The sequence below is a fragment of the Sinocyclocheilus anshuiensis genome, unplaced genomic scaffold (genome assembly GCF_001515605.1).
Source record: "Sinocyclocheilus anshuiensis isolate Anshui unplaced genomic scaffold, SAMN03320099.WGS_v1.1 scaffold286, whole genome shotgun sequence".
In the NCBI taxonomy this organism is placed as follows: domain Eukaryota; kingdom Metazoa; phylum Chordata; class Actinopteri; order Cypriniformes; family Cyprinidae; genus Sinocyclocheilus; species Sinocyclocheilus anshuiensis.
The window spans coordinates 339994-357039 of record NW_015544135.1 but is presented as its reverse complement, the minus strand read 5'-3'; the positions used below and the strand labels follow the sequence as shown (position 1 = coordinate 357039).

The following is a 17046-nucleotide window of genomic DNA, read 5'->3' as shown; positions in this document are numbered from 1 at the left end:
TACAGTATGTGGAAAATAATGTTTTTTGAACCTTAAACCGCATAAACACATTTCGTTACACCAAATACACAAAATAATGTTCTTTTTAGCAACATCATATGACCCCTTTAACAAAATTACTGTTTTTACTGTATTTTTTATCAAATAAATACATCTTTGGTGCGCATAAGAGACATTAAAATGTTGCTGACTCAAACTTGCTGGTTTATTGGTTCAAGTTCATTGGTCGGACAAACAGGTAGCCCCTCCCCAAACTCAAACGATTGGTTCTTGTTGAGATCAGCCACACAAACCCGATTTCAATTCCATTTGGTAGTGTAGAATTGACACACTTTACCTTTAAGCTTTAAAATAACATCAAACGTTGACCTCTTTGTGATGTACATGCAGCATAACAACTTACCTCTCCTTTGAATGATAATCCGAAGCAGCGGATTGGCCAAGGACAGTGCTTTGTGGAAGTTGTCATCATTGTTGATTGGAAGTAGATCTCCATGGATGTCAGCATATCCCAGCAACACATCCACTCCGGGGATCCGGTGAATTGTCTGCAGCAGTTGGTAGAATGCCTGGAAGCCCCCGGCTCCGTTCCTCTTCAGGGCAAACCTTCGGTACTCCGCCTCAAACTGCAGGACAACCACAATCATATTAAACTATGTCAATAAACACACAACAGGCTCTTAATGCCCAGCACTTAGCTTGGTAGATCAATTATGACTTCAACAGATTATGACCCTGTAAGATATGTGAATGTGATTTTCCAATTGAAACTTGGACAGTGACTTTACACACAGATGCATCTTTGCATGAAGAGTCTGCAGACACATTCAGTGCCAGTTCCTTGTACCAATTTCACATGCTCCTGCAGCTGCAGAGCTGTTTGATGTGTACTTGCAGCTCGGAGGAAGCCATTAAGGTAAAAAAAGAGCAGTGAAGAACAAAGGGAGGGTCAATCTAATCAAGTGCTACAGATAAAGGGAAAGATGAGAACAGTGGCATTAAAACGCTGAGCTTCTCCAGACCACACACACACACACTCTGAGCGGATGGGAAATTCATCTCAAGAGCTCAGCTGAACATATTGGACAAAATCTGTCAGGTTGCTCAGGTTATGAGGAGAAATTGCATCCAAGCCAATGATTTTCTCCTGTATCCATGGAGAATACCTTACATATGGAGATGGAGAATATTAGTGGAAAAATATACAGGGTCATATTGGAGATCATTTGAATGTGGAGTCATTCAGTAGGTCACAGACGGCGTTTTCTTAGGGCCATGTGCCCATTCACAAAAATAATGTCAAAGGATTTTTCCTGTGGTAGATAAAAAGAAACAAGGATATTGGTTCTTAAATTACAGGAAAGCAAAGAAATCCTTTAGATGTGATAATCAGCGACATATTTGAATAAAAAGGTGTTTCTATCCTGTCATCTCTAATCCTGTACGTTTCTCTCTAATACTTTCATCTTTTTTTATACTGTTGAAATTAAGAGAAGTTAGATTACATGTCTTCTCTTAGTTAGTATACATCCGTGGTCTTATTGTGAACAATTAATTGCACAAGTTATTCAAAAGAGAAAAAAGCATGTCTTTTTAATAAATCAAGATAAATCAGGTCTTACATTTTTTTTCTTGTTAAATATCCTTTGTCACATTACAGAGGTAAAATGTAAATCTGTCAGTAAAAGGACTGGCATTTTAGAGATAAAAATGTAAATAGTTTTATTGATACATTTACTTTTCTTCACACACATTGATTGCATAATATATACATTATCATCCCAATTGAAAACATTTACATTACCTCCCCCTTTATAACAAGAATCAACACCTTATTCTATAACCATCTTATCTAGCAAAAACTGGTGGGAAAAAAAAGAAATGCTGTTGGACTGTGGATCACCACAGTAACCATAGCAATACAGATAAAAAGGCCATACCTGTCATACTTAACCAATGAAAACATAGCCTGTTGGAGAAAAGACATCACTATGAACTGTTAAACGCAAACCTTAAACTACATGCTCACTAAAAATGCCATTGCAATGAGTAAGTGATAGATAATATGAGACAGGATCCCATCAAGAGCTAGAAAAGTAGAAAAGAAAACATTTCCCTCCAATTTCCTCTCAGGAAGAAAAGAGTGTCACCAAACACACTGCACTGCCTGTTATGAAAACCAAAACCTCGGGAAGAAGAATTCAGGTGATTAAATTAGCCAGTTCACGCATAAATAATAATAAAAAAGACACTATATTACATACAGGCCTGGTACTTCAATGGAATCTTACTAAACAGCTCTCTTTTGTTTACTGTTCTCCTCTTTCACACACATCTATGCACTGCCCACACAACATTTCTCAAGAATGGAGGGATAATAAAACATATCCTGCTCTGTTTGGCAGATTGTGGTTGAGGTTTTCCAATAAGCATACTGGGCGCATTGACAACAAACAACTCCAATACACCAGACACCAACAATAAGTGGTCTGTGTCTTTAGTAATTATAGAGGCCATGAGAAACGTCATAAAATATATGAAATATTTTAAACATACATCAGTAGTTGTAGCTGTTTGTCTGTTAATATTCATTCATGCACCATCAGATGTAATGTAGTAAAGAGTGTTTCTTCCCATAAATGAGGCCTTTTTTATGCATCTATGACCTCAGATTTATCACGATGACATTTTAATTTATACAGTTGTCGAGTACTATTATACAACAGTGGTTCTCAACCAGGAGGCAGGAGCTGACTAGGGGGCCACAGCAAATCTGGAAAATAATGTAAATTAATAACAGTATTTTATATATTCCATAAATATACAAGGTTTAAAATATTTTATTGGGTAGAAGTTGTAAGTTAAAAACATTGTAAAAAATACTTTAACTTAATCCCTATCCAGTAAATCAAGGACAACTTGAAAAGTCATGGGGCCTTTGAATATTGTTGTAGACAATGGGGGCCCTAGAGTCATAAAGGTTGAGAACCACTATAAAAAATTGGTGATATTTAGTATAACAGCACATTTCAGTGTTCTTGTAGCACGAGATAAAAAATCCGGAGTGGTATTGGAGCTGGCTGATAACAGAAAGGGGCTGCTACACTCCACTCACAGTTATTGATCCAGTCCGGCTTTTAGTGTGCATTGCATAGTGACACTCTTTTGGAACTATATTCACCCGCAGATAAGAAATACATTAATTAACTGGTCAATATCTGTCTGAAGCATAGGATATTTCAATATTTATAGAGCAACGTCACTGGCAATGGTTCTGTAGCACTGAATATCAACAAGGTTATAATTACCTGTGGCCTCGTACCAGCTGTATTCCAAACAAATGCACTTTTGTTCTTGTGTTATTGCTTATTAATACCTGCTTACTTGTTGTAATCGAAGAAAAACAGTTGAATTTAGCCTGGAAATAGAAACCAGCGTCTTATCGAGTTTATGTAGTACACGGCTCTGCTAATATGATTAATGCCTCTCAGATGCATCATTAGGATCTGATTCTTCCTGGGCTGCGGGATTCGGTTTTTGTTATTTATTGGTATGTAACATGCATAATTGATCAACAGGGCCCAATCGCCTCATTGCGCACGTCTGTCTATCGGTAGGATCCTTCACACTGCACCAGCACCGCGTATCACATCACACGGACCGGACAGAGACCTGCTGTCATAATGATCCCAGCCAAACGCGCTCGTCTCGCGCCTCGTAGTCTGACACGTACAGCACCATCAGCGTTTCTTTCTATGGATGGATTAGTACACAAACCCCAACGCTGATGCGCCGGATTGAAAACCCTCCAATTACGGACACGCTCCCGCGGAGAGCTGCGTAAACAGCAGTGTTTACATATGCACGCTGTCAAACGCAGCCTAATGCAACATTTATGGGATTCACTTACTTTGCTCTTCACCTCCACTACGCTCTCCTCGTTTTTCAGCGGCGTCCTGTGATGCCGTGACATGTTTGCGGTATATGTGTATTCCCACGGGCAGTATCGCACGAGAGTGCCCCTAGATACAGGAGTCAGCAGCCAGAGATCGTGTGCGCAGCATGAGTGAGCTGACAGTCGCGATCCGCAGTACTGCTTCACAGGCACGGACTGATTTGTTTAGAGCCGTTCTCCCGGCGGTGGGCGGGGCCAGCGGCTTTCAATAACACTGACGTCAGGCGGAACGCCGCTAGAAGGCGTGGTCGTGCGTAGTATCACATGTAAGCCTGACCTCTCAGGGTGGGATGTAAAAATTCCGTATGACTCAAGGACCTCATTGTGTTAAAAGATATTAATAACAATATAGAAATGACATCACGACTATTAACAGACAGTTTAGCAAAATTTCCACTCAACGGAAAGATCCACAGGAAACAGTTTTGGTTTGTTATGTGGTGGTTGCTTCCCAAAGTCATGATGTCTTTATCCCTACAGGGGCTGCTGTGAAAACTTCATATTAGGGGACAATGGGGCTAGTTGTCGCACTTTTTAGGTTTATACATATACATATGTATATTATAGTTGTTGCTCAAGGTAGGTTTATTAGAAAGGCAATTTCTATAGAAATATTGGCCACATGTTGACCTTTTGCAAAAACCTCATTTAGTTTTGGGGCATGTTGTCCCACTATATAGGGCAATTTTAAAATGAAACCTGCCTTTAATAAATGTTACATTTAGTAAAATAATTAAGAAATACAAACGAACAGACAAATCTAAAATGTTACCTTGTGACAACATCTTTCTGTGAAGTAGCCCTGGTCTCACTGCAAAATTATCATGAGATTTTTATTTGCTCATGACATCTGATAACTCATCGCTATTTCTTTAAAGCAAAATAAATATGATCTATTGGCTCTTTATGTACTCTAGCATTTTAATTAAGTTAAATTCTTATAATTTATTTATAATAATAATAATAATAATAATATGTGTTAATAACATTTTAATTAAAGTACATTTTTAAAAGATTCTGTTATTATTTACTCAGGTTTTTCCAAACCTGCATGAAAATTATTATTTTTTCCATACTATGGAAGTCAGTGGGGACCATCAACCTTCAAAATATCTTATTTTGTGTTCAGCAGAAGAAATACATTCACACAGGTTTGGAACAGCTTGAGGATGAGTAAATGATGACATTTTTTTTTATCTTTAAGTCATCCTGTGGTCCCCTTGGATGTTTGCTGAGGCCCCCTAGTGGATCCCAGACTCGTGGCTGAGAGCCACTGCTTTAAAGTGTCTGCCTTTTCTCTCACTGAATGATTTAATACCAGAGCTGCTATAATTAGTACATTTCCTCATATGATTCTGAGAAGAGCAATCATTAATGTTTAGAAAATATTAGAAACAAGAACACTTAAAATGCATTAGCATTTCAGTGTACTGTTAACAGGTTCTAACACTTTAATGGAGAAACTCTTAACACAAGCCTGCCTGTGTACAAAAATGTGACATTTACTCACTAGATTTCCCCCCTCGTTTTTTCATCTTTTTCCTTTTAGTCTATTTGAGCCGCTGGTCTTAATTAAAGCTTCCCTTTCTAGTGTTTCTCTTGTTGTGTGTCCAGTCTCTGCTCCGCACACCCTCTCCGCGGGCCTCTGTCCAGCTCGGATGATGATGGAAAGCAGAAGAATGCAGGAATGTGGAGGGAGATGAAAATCCTGGTTGCTCATCGCAACGGTCAGTGTTTTGATCTATTCTGCATTTGGTCTAGACCCAACAATTTCCTGGAATATAGCGGAGAAATGAAGTTTGAATACATGCGTCTCTCTTTCACATAGGTATTGGTGGCTCAGCTGACCCATAAGGTATTTGGAAAAGGTTGGTGTTTTGGACTCTCCTGTTTGGTTCCTCTAACATATTTATACTCGTCTACATTTGATTTTAATTGGGGAAATGAAATGCCTGGAGAATTTTCAAATGTCTGTCAGACACCTGAGCATGTTCTCTCCTCTGGCTCATCCATGCACTCATACCCAAAGTATTTAACCTGTCAAACCAGATGTTTGTTAGATAAGTACCTGCTGAGGCTTAAAGTCTGTTGAGTGACTTTTACCTGAGAAGCAGAAACTCAAGAAGCAGTTTGGAAGGTTTTAAGTCGTCCTTTTTTAAATGACTCACTGTAATCTTCTATCGTCACAGGAAGACACGTCTGACACATCGCAGGAGGAACGAGGTGGAGGGGATGGGAGCTTTTGCTCCTATTAACCTGGTGTTTACAGTATAAACAGGTGAATGGGACTGTTATACTCACCCACAGAGTATTCGTTTTCAAAACCAGGTTTATTTAAGTTTGTTGTTGCTTAGGTGATGAATGCTTAAGAATGTGAGCTATTCAAGAGAGGTCTGGTTAGTACAAGCTGATAAGATATGTAATACTCCCACCTCTGCTCTTCATTTGGCCTTGTATATTCAGGGGAAAAAGGGGTGAAGCTCACTTGAATTATGAGAAATTGCTGTCATCATGACCTGATTTTTTTGAGGAAGGGGGCATATCTTTCGGAAACAGAAATTATGTGATAGATGTTTTACTCATTTTCTTACTCATATCTCAAGCGAAGCAGACACCCTCTGGACACATTTCACTGCAAGAATATGAAAATTTGCTGTACAAATTATGCCCTTTAGAGCCATTTTAAGCCGGAAATAACCAGTCGGTAGAGATAAGTGACTTTGTGACAAAATGAAAAGACAGCCTCTTAACAGGACAGATCTTAGTCATTCTGTCGTGTTAAATTGAAAAGGTCCCTCATACCTCGGTCATGTCAGCAGAATGAGCAAGCATGCTGATCGTACCTGTCTGGAATCACAACTATTTTTTTTGTTCTCTGACCTTGTGCATCTCAGGTGTTTACATTCCTGTTGTACCCTAAAGGTCTTCTTCAGAGTGTTATGAAACAAAGTGATCATTCAAATCACAAAGCACCAGTAATGGTGATACAAACATTTAAAACCAAATTAATGTACTATTTTAAATTAAAGAGGCAATGTACATCTGTTTTCAAGACTGATTGATAATAATAAAAACCTTTCTTGAGCACCAAATGAGCATCAGAATGGTTTCTGAAGGATCATGTGACACTGAAGACTGGAGTAATGGCTGCTGAAAATTCAGGTTGCCATGACAGGAATGAAATTAGAAAATTATTAATCACAATATTACTCTTTTTACTGTATTTTTTAAATGAAATACATGTAGCTTTGATTATCATAAGAAACGTCTTTCAAAAATGTAAAAAAGTTTTACCAACCCAAACTTTTGATTAAGTGTTTAGTTCTCTGGTCAGACCAAAAGCAACTAACACCTGATGAAACAATACAAAACAGGGCTCTAGTTTGTGACTAAAATAGTCGCAAATGCAACAAACAAATGAACAAATAAATAAATAAATGCATTTTAATTATAACTGTAGTCTGGACAACAGCGGCAAGGGTCAAAAGTAAGATGGTGTAGAGTGAACAAAAGACTCTTATGAAAAATAAGTAAGAAGATTCATCAAATGTAATTTAGTGGTTTGAATCAAGCTCAGTCATTCAGTGAACTGTTAAGAGGTGTTATTAAAATTGCAACTCCAACTGAACGGTGAATCATTTTTTGCAATATAACAAAGAGTGAAAAATTTAAGGGGGTCTGAATACTTTCCGTACCCACTGTATATATAAAATAAAGCTTTAAGCTATAATTGCCTTAAAAACATATTGGTAGACATTTGATGTAAGCGTCCCCTTTGAGCATCTTTTGTTGTTCGCTCAATTTAGATTCCCAATACAACATGGTAGGGACATAAAATGTTTCGTAGTGCTCCAGACATGGAAATGACGTAGTAAGTATAGACCAGCTTTCATTAATGTTTGATGAGGAGCGAGGCTGGTGATATTTTTAATACAAGGACACTCAGTACTGCTAACGCTGTTCACGCACCAAAAGATACGCTCGGACGTACCGGTTGTGCGGAAAGAGATGTGGACTGTTTGTGTGGGTTTCTGAGGTGTGTGCGCATTTATGTGTAAAGAATGCCGCCAGACTGGCCGGCACACTCTGCTTTGAGGGCTCTACATTCCCCTTGGGTTACCAGACCCAAGCCGCCAGTCGTCATCTGCCTACCCAGCATTCCACAGGCTTTAGCTTAAAGAAAAAAAAGGATGCCTGGCATGGATTGGCCTGTAGCTTGAGGCTAAAGCGCTCTGTGCTGTCACACAACTTATAAGAACAGTCTAAGCGACAAGGAAACACTTGATCGCTGACTGGTCATGCCATGGGAAAGTTGTGGATTTGTTACAGGAAATTTAAGGATGCCCACCTGTGCATCTTTGACTACATATCTCTCCTCTCTGTTTTTTTTTTAATAGTTGCCTGGCTTTTTGATCAGTAACCCATTGCCATTTTCCCAGGCTGGCATTGTTTTTGTCAGTATGATGGAGGAACATGAATATTGGCCACTGGCCTCCCATCTGAAATCTGAGAGCTCAAGCTGGAATGTGAGACGTCACCTGGTCACCATGGTTACATGTCTGTATCAGCTGCTCTTTGGCCTAGTTTGAGAGGACGGGCTGTTTTGTATTTTTCTCTGTGAGTGAGAGCTTGTGAACAGGTATGAGAGGAAGTCTGGAACAGTTATAGTCGTTTTGTGTCTCGTTTGTGTGTGATAAGATCAGTGTGTAAATTTACAGACGACATTAAACTTGGGGGAAAAACTTGATTCCTGTTTTAATGAACACTTTTTTTTTTGTTTAAAAAATGTTTATTAGGTGTGTATTATTCCAAAGGACAATTGTTCATTCAGACAGGAGCTTTTTTTTTTTTTTTTAACCCTGAAGGCATAAGTAATTAAGTTCTGCCACCTAGTGGCCATAATGTCTACATCTTGATTTTGCCAGCATCCTGTGATTTGAATGTCCTGTCAGTCAAAATACTGTAATAACAACGATAATAATAATAATAATAAATAAATAAATAGGCCCCTTAATTCGGCTTTAACGTTGCAAAAGTTTGAAACTTTTTTTATCAAATGGCACAAATTACAAACATTATTACAATGTTTTTCCTTGTTTTCTTTTGTAACATTTGTAATTTAACAATAATAAAAACTTAAATAAGATAAACTCACTGAAAACGTTTTGTATCATCCTACACAATATTGTCTTACAAATACATTTGTCTTCTTTTAGGCATGTTTAGATATTTTTACTGTAAAACAAGATAACAATACTAAGAAAATAGCAGCATAACACACTCTTAGCACAGATGGTGCAGTGAATAACTGTTAACTTCCATGAAATTTTTCTATTGTACAAAGGCTCTTTATGGTGGGAGAAGGTTCTTCAGATTTTTGAAATATTGCTCACATTAAGAAAAAAAATGCATTGCTTCTATTGCATTGCTACAAAAATCTCCTCTTGGAGCCTTTACTTTTAAAAGTGCAGTGGCATTGCACTGGTGATACCTGCATGTTCTTGAAATATATGTTAATTATTAGTCCAACTATCTGAGAAGAAAAGGCCTTTGTAAACTCAGGAAAGGATGTAGTAAGCAGCGACACTTGTTAAACATTTACTGAAAAAAACAAATAGGAAATCCATTTAAAAAAAGATTACAAGATTATCCTTATTCCTTTTACAATAAAGGTTTGTTCTGATTTAGTTGTACTAGTTTACTTTAGTACATTAGTGGCATGCCTATGCTATGCTATATAGCAAGATCTTATCTACATTTCAGGCACTCTGCATCACGTTTCATTTGTAACAAGTCATTGTGACACCGAAACTAGTCCTGTTTCTGCAGCTCTGGTGTAGATAAAAGGTGCATTGTAACACATTTTTTACATGTCTGTAAGATAAACACATGTAAGTCATGTAAAATTCATGCAGACATTCATAAAGCCTCCTAAAATGTTTGTGTTTCTGCTGCTAGCACAGATCACCAATATATGGTAACATTTACTGTATTCAAACAGTGATGGTGTACACGTTTAACAGCAATGATTATATGTTGTGATCAAACTTAAAGTAAGGAAAATTTAGTAGTTTTGTATGTTGGTTCAGGTTTGGCATCTTCAAGATAACTATGTAATGTTTAGTAGTCAATATGTAAACACCATTCATATGGTTTATGTATTTCATCAATACAGGCCACCAAGGCTCCAAATATTTGAAATAAAATACATTTTTAAAAATGTAATTTATTCCTGTGATGGCAAAGCCGAATTTTCAGCAGCCATTATTCCAGTGTTCAGTGTCACATGGTCCTTCAAAAGTCATTCTAATATGCTGATTTGGTGCCCAAGAAACATTTGTATATTATATAGACTGACTAAACATTCGAACATAGTTTACATTAAGAATTTAATTATATTTTATAAATTATATAAAAATATTATATAAAATATTATGTAATTTTCTTACCTCATTAATAATTTGCTTAAATAATTTAATTCCAAAGAACAGCTTGATGCTCTAATTAAAACAGCACAAGGTGGAATCATCAGTGTATATTTTTAATCTGTCACAATGTTTTATGAACGATGTTCTGGAATTGATTTAGACACGACCGCAATCTTTTTTTTTATTTTTTTTAACTAATGTTATGCTCTGCTATCATTGCTGTTATTATGGCATCATATCAGACAATAATATAATAACAATATCCATACATTTAAGTATAGAAAACTATGTAAGTATCTGAGTTAAAATACTTTGTTGTTGGCCATAAATTAAAGTCAAACTTAAGCATGAGAGAAAATCAGGTAGTCAAGACAGTTTCTGGTATAAATCAATGTATGGTATTAGAATGACATTGAGAAGACACGTGAATTGTTACTCATTTATCCCAGCTTTATACTGCATGTCTCATTTGTAAGCTTATTTGGATTAAAACACCTTCTAAATGAGTAAGTCCAAATGTAATGTAGATGTAATGTTCTCTCTGTCAGGGAAGAAAGCAGCTTCGTAGCCTGGGAGGGACTAACAGAAGTGTGATCAGTTGCAGTTGCGATAAACATTCACAAACCTTCAAAGCGTTAATAGACTTATTACTCCACAACACTGATTACTCCCACACATCCAATACATACTCACTAACATGGACATGCCTTCCATTGTAGACTGAGCCTCTGACTGATAATGGCACCTAGAATATGTGACAGTGTTCTGGTGACTGGATCAAACCGTGGAATTGGACTTGAGTTGGTTCGACAGTTGGTTGATTCACCCTCGCCTCCAGTTCAGATCTTTGCTGGTTGTAGAGACCCAAATGGACCAAGATCACAGGTAAGAAACCATGCTAACACTATACAGAAAAGTTGAACTTGTTTACATGAGTACATTTGGTAAGTTATCTTATAAATATACTATTGTTCCTTGTTACTTTTTTTTTATAATACATGAACTCATTTGAATTAATTTATACAACTTAATTATTATACTTAATTATATTATATAATTAATTTACATAATTATACAATTCAGTTAATTTGTTATACAGCTTGTTATACAACTACAAAATGTTAAAGATTCATTTAGATTAGTAAAAGTACTGCTCATTGTTACATTATGGTATCTAAAAAAAGTTAACAAATGTTATTGTAAAGTGTTCCTGAAATCATAAAAACTACGTTTTCACTGTTGTCAATGATGTTGTCAATGCCATTTAGCATAAAGTATTTGTTTGAATTCAGTAAATGCCAATACACTATGTGCTATATGAAAAAAACTTTGTACCATCTGTACTATTCCAGTTTTACAAAGACAGCATAGATGAGTCATTGTGGCAGTGAAACTTGTTGGGCAACTCTGCTGTTTCTGTGCTGCACTTAAAGGGTGAATTGTGACTTGTAACGTGTCTCTAAGATGTGTCATTTTATAAGGATGTGCATTTCTAGAACATCCTGGAAAGCACTTCCAACTGCTTGTCTTCTAGGATCTCCAGGAACTAGCTCAGAAGCACCGGGATGTGATCACGGTTGTGCAACTTGGTAGGATATTTGCTGTAATTTTGTGGTTGAGTCATGATTCTGTTCATTAGGACTGTCGGTACCTCAAATGAAAGGATGAAAGGAGTTCACCCAAAAAATTATATTTGCTGAAAATCTACTTGCTGAAGATGTAGATAAGTTTGTTTCTTCATCAGAACAGATTTGGAGAAATTTAGCATTACATCATTTGCTTAGATTATTGTGATGTTTTTATCAGTTGTTTGGCATCCATTCACTGCAGAGGATCCATTGGTGAGCAAGTGATGTAATGCTAAATTAACCCCAAATTTGTTCTGATTAACACTCAAACTCCTCAAATTTTCAAAATGTTGGTTTACCTAATTTCTCAACAGACACGACTAGTCCTACTAGTATCGCAGAGGCCTCAAAACTGGTGGAAACCAAGCTGAAGGGCAAAGGTCTGAATTTGATCATCAACAATGCTGGTGTGAACTTCCCAGGATCCCTAGCTGAGACAGGAAAACGGGAGATGGTGGATGTGTACACAACCAATGTTGTAGGACCCATGCTCATTGCAAAGGTGGCTGAACCTTCAACACTGCAACAAATGATTGTCTTACTTGGTATTTTTGTCTTGTTTTCCATTACAAATATATATATATATAAAATGTGACTTAAGACATAAAGTCTTTTGAAAAATGTATAAAAATGAAGTGTATGCTTAAAACAAGAAAAGAAAATCTGTCAGTTGGGTAGAAAATATACGTTATTTTTCTAACCCCACTAACAGATTTTCTTTTCTTCAGAAAACAAGACTTAAAATCATTTTGCTCCTTCTTGATTTAGCAATGTTTAGATATTTGTACTGGAAAACAATACAAAAAATACTCTTTTTAAAAAATTATTTCTTGCTGTGAAAACTTTCTAACATTATTGTGTAGCATTTTCCCTCTACAGTAAATGTAAATGACGTTAATTCATTTTCAGGATTTCCATCCCCTCCTGTGCAAGGCAGCAGCTCAGTTTCCTCATCAAACAAGCATGTCTTGCAGTAGGTCAGCTATCATCAATGTCTCTACACTGCTGTCATCCATCACCAGATGCCCTGAGAATTTCTCTGTGTCTCCAATGTACCCCTATCGGGTCAGCAAGGTACCAGTGCTTCTAAAACCCTTTTACTGTACCACAGACAACAAAACATAAACATTTCTTCAAGTATTATTAACCACAGACTTTATTTGACTCATAAATTACTATTAAAACTATTACATCTTGACTGTTTCTTTACTTCAGGCAGCACTGAACATGTTAACTCGCTGCTTGGCAGAAGATGTAAAAAAGGATGGCATTCTTGTTATGTCTCTCCATCCAGGATGGGTCCAGACAGAAATGGGTGGCCCAAAGGTAATACAAAGCGCTTGTTACAAATGTGTTTTTACATTCATGTTAGTGGTTTGCTTTCTTTGGCATCCTCACATTTGTCATTTTTCTCGTGGCACCCTCAGGCTCCCCTGACGACAGCTGAGAGCATCAGCGGTATGATGAAAGTCATCACAAGCCTCACCGAGGAAGACAGTGGAACTCTTTTAGATTGGGAAGGCAAAAACATCCCCTGGTGATAACGCAACTCATCTTGTGTGTCGTTTACACATCTTAAGTTTGACATGTACTTCCACTTCTTTGTCTGCGGTTTGTCTGAGAAAAATGTTTCTAACAGCTATTCTAGTATAAGACATGTTGTTTATTTACAGGTTCACAAAGTTTGTAGTACAACATTGAAAAATGTGCCATCATATTGGTGTAATGCATGTGGAGAAGATCTCATAAAAACACAAAAACAGGTTTTGTATGCCTTGAAGTTTTCCCCAATTGATATTTGTATTGCAGACGTTCCAAATTAAATATTAGCAATTGTAATAGAATTAGCTGTGAGACAATGGGGGGAATGGGTAAGTAAAGGAAGATGAGGAACATGTCAAGAGAGAGCCAAAAAATAAACAAAGCCCACCACAACATGCCCTTCTACAACTGAGATTTCCAGAAAGGACAATAAAATTATGTACAATAACAAAGAAAAAACGATGGCTTTAAGAGCTTTCCTGCCACTCTGTGATAAAATATTTGGTGAATAACGTGATCGTCAATCATCCAAAATTACATGGGTACAGTACGCCCTCTAGTGTTATATAAATAAACCCATTTTAGTGCAGTGGTTTTCTGCCTTTTTGACTCTGAGGCCACCCTTTCTCCATGACAATATTCAAAATATCTTCGATTTAAACTGTTATGAACCTCTGCAACTTCTGTTGTAATAAAAATAAATGAACTAAAAACATCATGCCAGTATTTTTATTTGTAGTAGTTTTAAATAAAGATTGTGCTACTATAATTCGGTTGAAATTATTTTAAGACTTATTTGGCCACCTGTTGAGAACCACTGGTTGAGTAACTTGTTGCCTACATAATATGTCATTACTACAGTATCTGCAGGAGTTAAAGTTATGATAAGGTTTATCCAACCCATATCATCACGGATCTATTGTGTTTACTCATCTTTTGACTTAATTCTTAACCCTGTTAAGAAAGCTATATACTCCCAGAGAAACAAAGGTAGATCAATTATAGCCATTTAAATGCTAGAAGACTTCCAGAAGAAGCAGCGGCCAACCCTATTGAGTTGTTCTGTTAGATTGATTTAAGGATGAAGCTCATGATAACATGTCCTGGTCATTTCACCTTAAAATCAAGAAATTATAGTCTATATAAAGAATATTTAATTATAGATCAATTTAATTTAAACATTGAATTGTAGATAAAAAAAAAATAGTATGTCACAGCATAGACTATGTAATGTGTGTGTTTTCTGTGTTTCAAAGTATGTTATAATAATGTTACTTTTTAATTTAATTACATTTTTTCTGGAAAAAAGCCTCTAACAGGTTCTCTAATGGCAGTGTCAACCTACCCCATTCGTTTTGTGAGAGGGAAGGGCTGAAGTGTCATGAAAAAAAATGCGATTTTTGAGAGATCCTCCTTAGCATCACATAGGCTAGTTTGACAATATTATGCCGTGAAGTGATAATATTTTTGTTTTACATTTTATATTTGCAAAACTGTAATTCTTCAAATAAAACGAAAGTGGTAAATCAATAATAAATGATAAGATAAATATTATGTTTAAACTTACACTACTAAGATAACTGACAGTTTGTTTAACAGACATTTGTTTAAAGGTGACCTGATCAATCAGTCTGACAAAAGAATCAATCATACGAGGTTCCAGATTTCGATTCTCTTGGCAGCGAGTAAAGTGATTCATTGACAGTGGTCTGGCTGTGTGTTGTTATGTTGAGGAGAGAACTGACTGTTGATTTTTCATTAACTATTAGCTGCCTCATGGCGATACTCCTCTAGTCCTGTGAAAACAAGGACAGGAGGGTTTTTTTTCTGTCTCAGCTTTGAAAGTAAAAGAGGTGGGCATAAGCAGACGCCTCTGGACCGCGGGCGTGCACGCTTCACCCGCTGCTCGGAAGATTAAACACTCTTTAACTAGTTAACGTCACTTTTATTCTTAGTTCTTCTCACGGGATTTAGTCGCTTGGACATACCAGTAGCCTACTCCTCAGGTAGGAACCTCATTGTGGATAAATTGTATTTGAGAGTATATTTTAATAATTATGGCATGTTTTGGGTAGCCTATGTCAGAGTAACAACAACAACAACTACTCAATTTTCGATTATTTCTTTGGAAATATCTGCTCGTTTTGACGTGAGGCAGCTGTGAGACTTCATTTCCCATCGTTAATCAATAGTCGCTTTGGACAGGAGTTTTGGGCCAGTCTAGGATATTCCCGATATTCCCACTTTACGCCCTGATTCAAACAGAGGTTGTCATGGAAACCGAGGGTTTGTTTCCTTCTAGCAAGGAGGATCTGACTGATTGATTGTGAGAAGAAATCGGAAAGGAAACTTTGTGGTAAGTGGCAAGTGCATAACTGGGTTCTGGACTATTACTGAATGATTGTTTTAAGTTGCTCATGTGGAATAATGAAATTCTTCAAATAATTTGTGAATTTTTGTGGGTTAAGCACCAGTAAACTGGCCCTCTGATGTGTTTTACACTTTTCAATATTGCAGTATTGCAGTAAGTCAACCTGAATGGTTTATAAATGGGTGTTCTTCAACTATGGGCACTTTGGCCCTCTGAATGCTCTTAAAACATTTTTCACACTATTTAAATTTTTTTGCGAACAATTTCCATCATTGAATATATAAATGAATCACAGGAGAATTCTGTAATTTTTGTCTGAAAGTTTTTAACAACATTGTCATTTCCACCACATCTCAAGTAAGATGATGGATGTGGCATTTTAAATAATTCAAATAAAATTTAAATCAAATGTCTCAAACTCTTTTGTTTAGCTAAGGCTAATTTCATGGCCAACGTTTTATGTATCTGAAATACACTCAATTAAATATTTGTAACTGTTTTAACTGTTGATTTCTTGCATAACTTGATCAAATTAGGGCTTGATTGGAAATGACGAGCAATACAAATATTTGTAAACAAGTAGGCCTACAATGCCTTTAAGAATAGGGACAATGGGGTGGAACAAGTGCTTTTGAAAAATTAATTTTTAAAACAAATCATTAAAAAAAAAAAATGTACACAATAAATATCGAAATGGTTGATGTTTGTTGTTTATTTAATTGTTTTTGTTTTGATCACAATTTTTAAACTCAATAACATAATAATATAATTTTATCATTTACATTCATGTTTATTATATTTAAATTAATTTCACGAAATTTATTGGTCTAGGACAATTGGATAAATCAATAAAATCTATACATAAAAGGCATTTGAAAAGTAGCAAAATATAAATGATAAAGATAGTAAAATGTTGTGTACTATCACAACTATCTTGTATAAATCAGCTAAACCTGTATTAAGGACTGTAAAAAGATGGACTAATGAAGCAGAGCAGGATTTGCAAGCTTGTATTGACCTCACTGATTGGAGTGTTTTTGAAGCTGTTGCCACCAATCTGGACGAGCTCACAGAGACTGTAACATCTTATATCAGTTTCTGTGAAGATATGTGCATTCCTAC

At 36.4% G+C, this 17046-nt stretch overlaps 2 protein-coding genes across 2 annotated transcripts in view; one reads left to right on the top strand and one right to left on the bottom strand.

Moving 5' to 3' along the window:
* LOC107694933 (partitioning defective 6 homolog alpha-like) overlaps nucleotides 1–4123 on the bottom strand; it is a 32051-nt gene extending 27928 nt beyond the window's left edge. Inside the window, exons 1-2 of the mRNA XM_016494651.1 lie at nucleotides 3911–4123; nucleotides 404–626 (exon numbers count right to left, since the gene is read on the bottom strand). Of these exons, the coding sequence (XP_016350137.1) occupies nucleotides 404–626; nucleotides 3911–3973 (286 nt within the window). The 5' untranslated portion in view covers nucleotides 3974–4123. The remainder of the gene's footprint in view (nucleotides 1–403; nucleotides 627–3910) is intronic.
* A 6954-nt stretch (nucleotides 4124–11077) lies between these two features.
* On the top strand, nucleotides 11078–13901 carry LOC107694923 (C-factor-like). The gene is made up of 6 exons (XM_016494638.1): nucleotides 11078–11268; nucleotides 11918–11972; nucleotides 12326–12513; nucleotides 12921–13085; nucleotides 13227–13337; nucleotides 13439–13901. The coding sequence occupies exons 1-6, from the start codon at nucleotides 11122–11124 to the stop codon at nucleotides 13550–13552; spliced, it is 780 nt and encodes a 259-aa protein (XP_016350124.1). The 5' UTR covers nucleotides 11078–11121; the 3' UTR covers nucleotides 13553–13901.
* The last annotated feature ends 3145 nt before the right edge of the window (nucleotides 13902–17046 follow it).

Bases quoted from the DNA above. Each gene is read 5' to 3' on its own strand.
- LOC107694923 (XM_016494638.1), top strand. From the start codon at position 11,122: ATGGCACCTAGAATATGTGACAGTGTTCTGGTGACTGGATCAAACCGT. The intron at 11,973-12,325 runs GTAGGATATTTG...ATTTCTCAACAG, and splicing joins GATCACGGTTGTGCAACTTG to ACACGACTAGTCCTACTAGT. The intron at 13,338-13,438 runs GTAATACAAAGC...TGGCACCCTCAG, and splicing joins CAGAAATGGGTGGCCCAAAG to GCTCCCCTGACGACAGCTGA.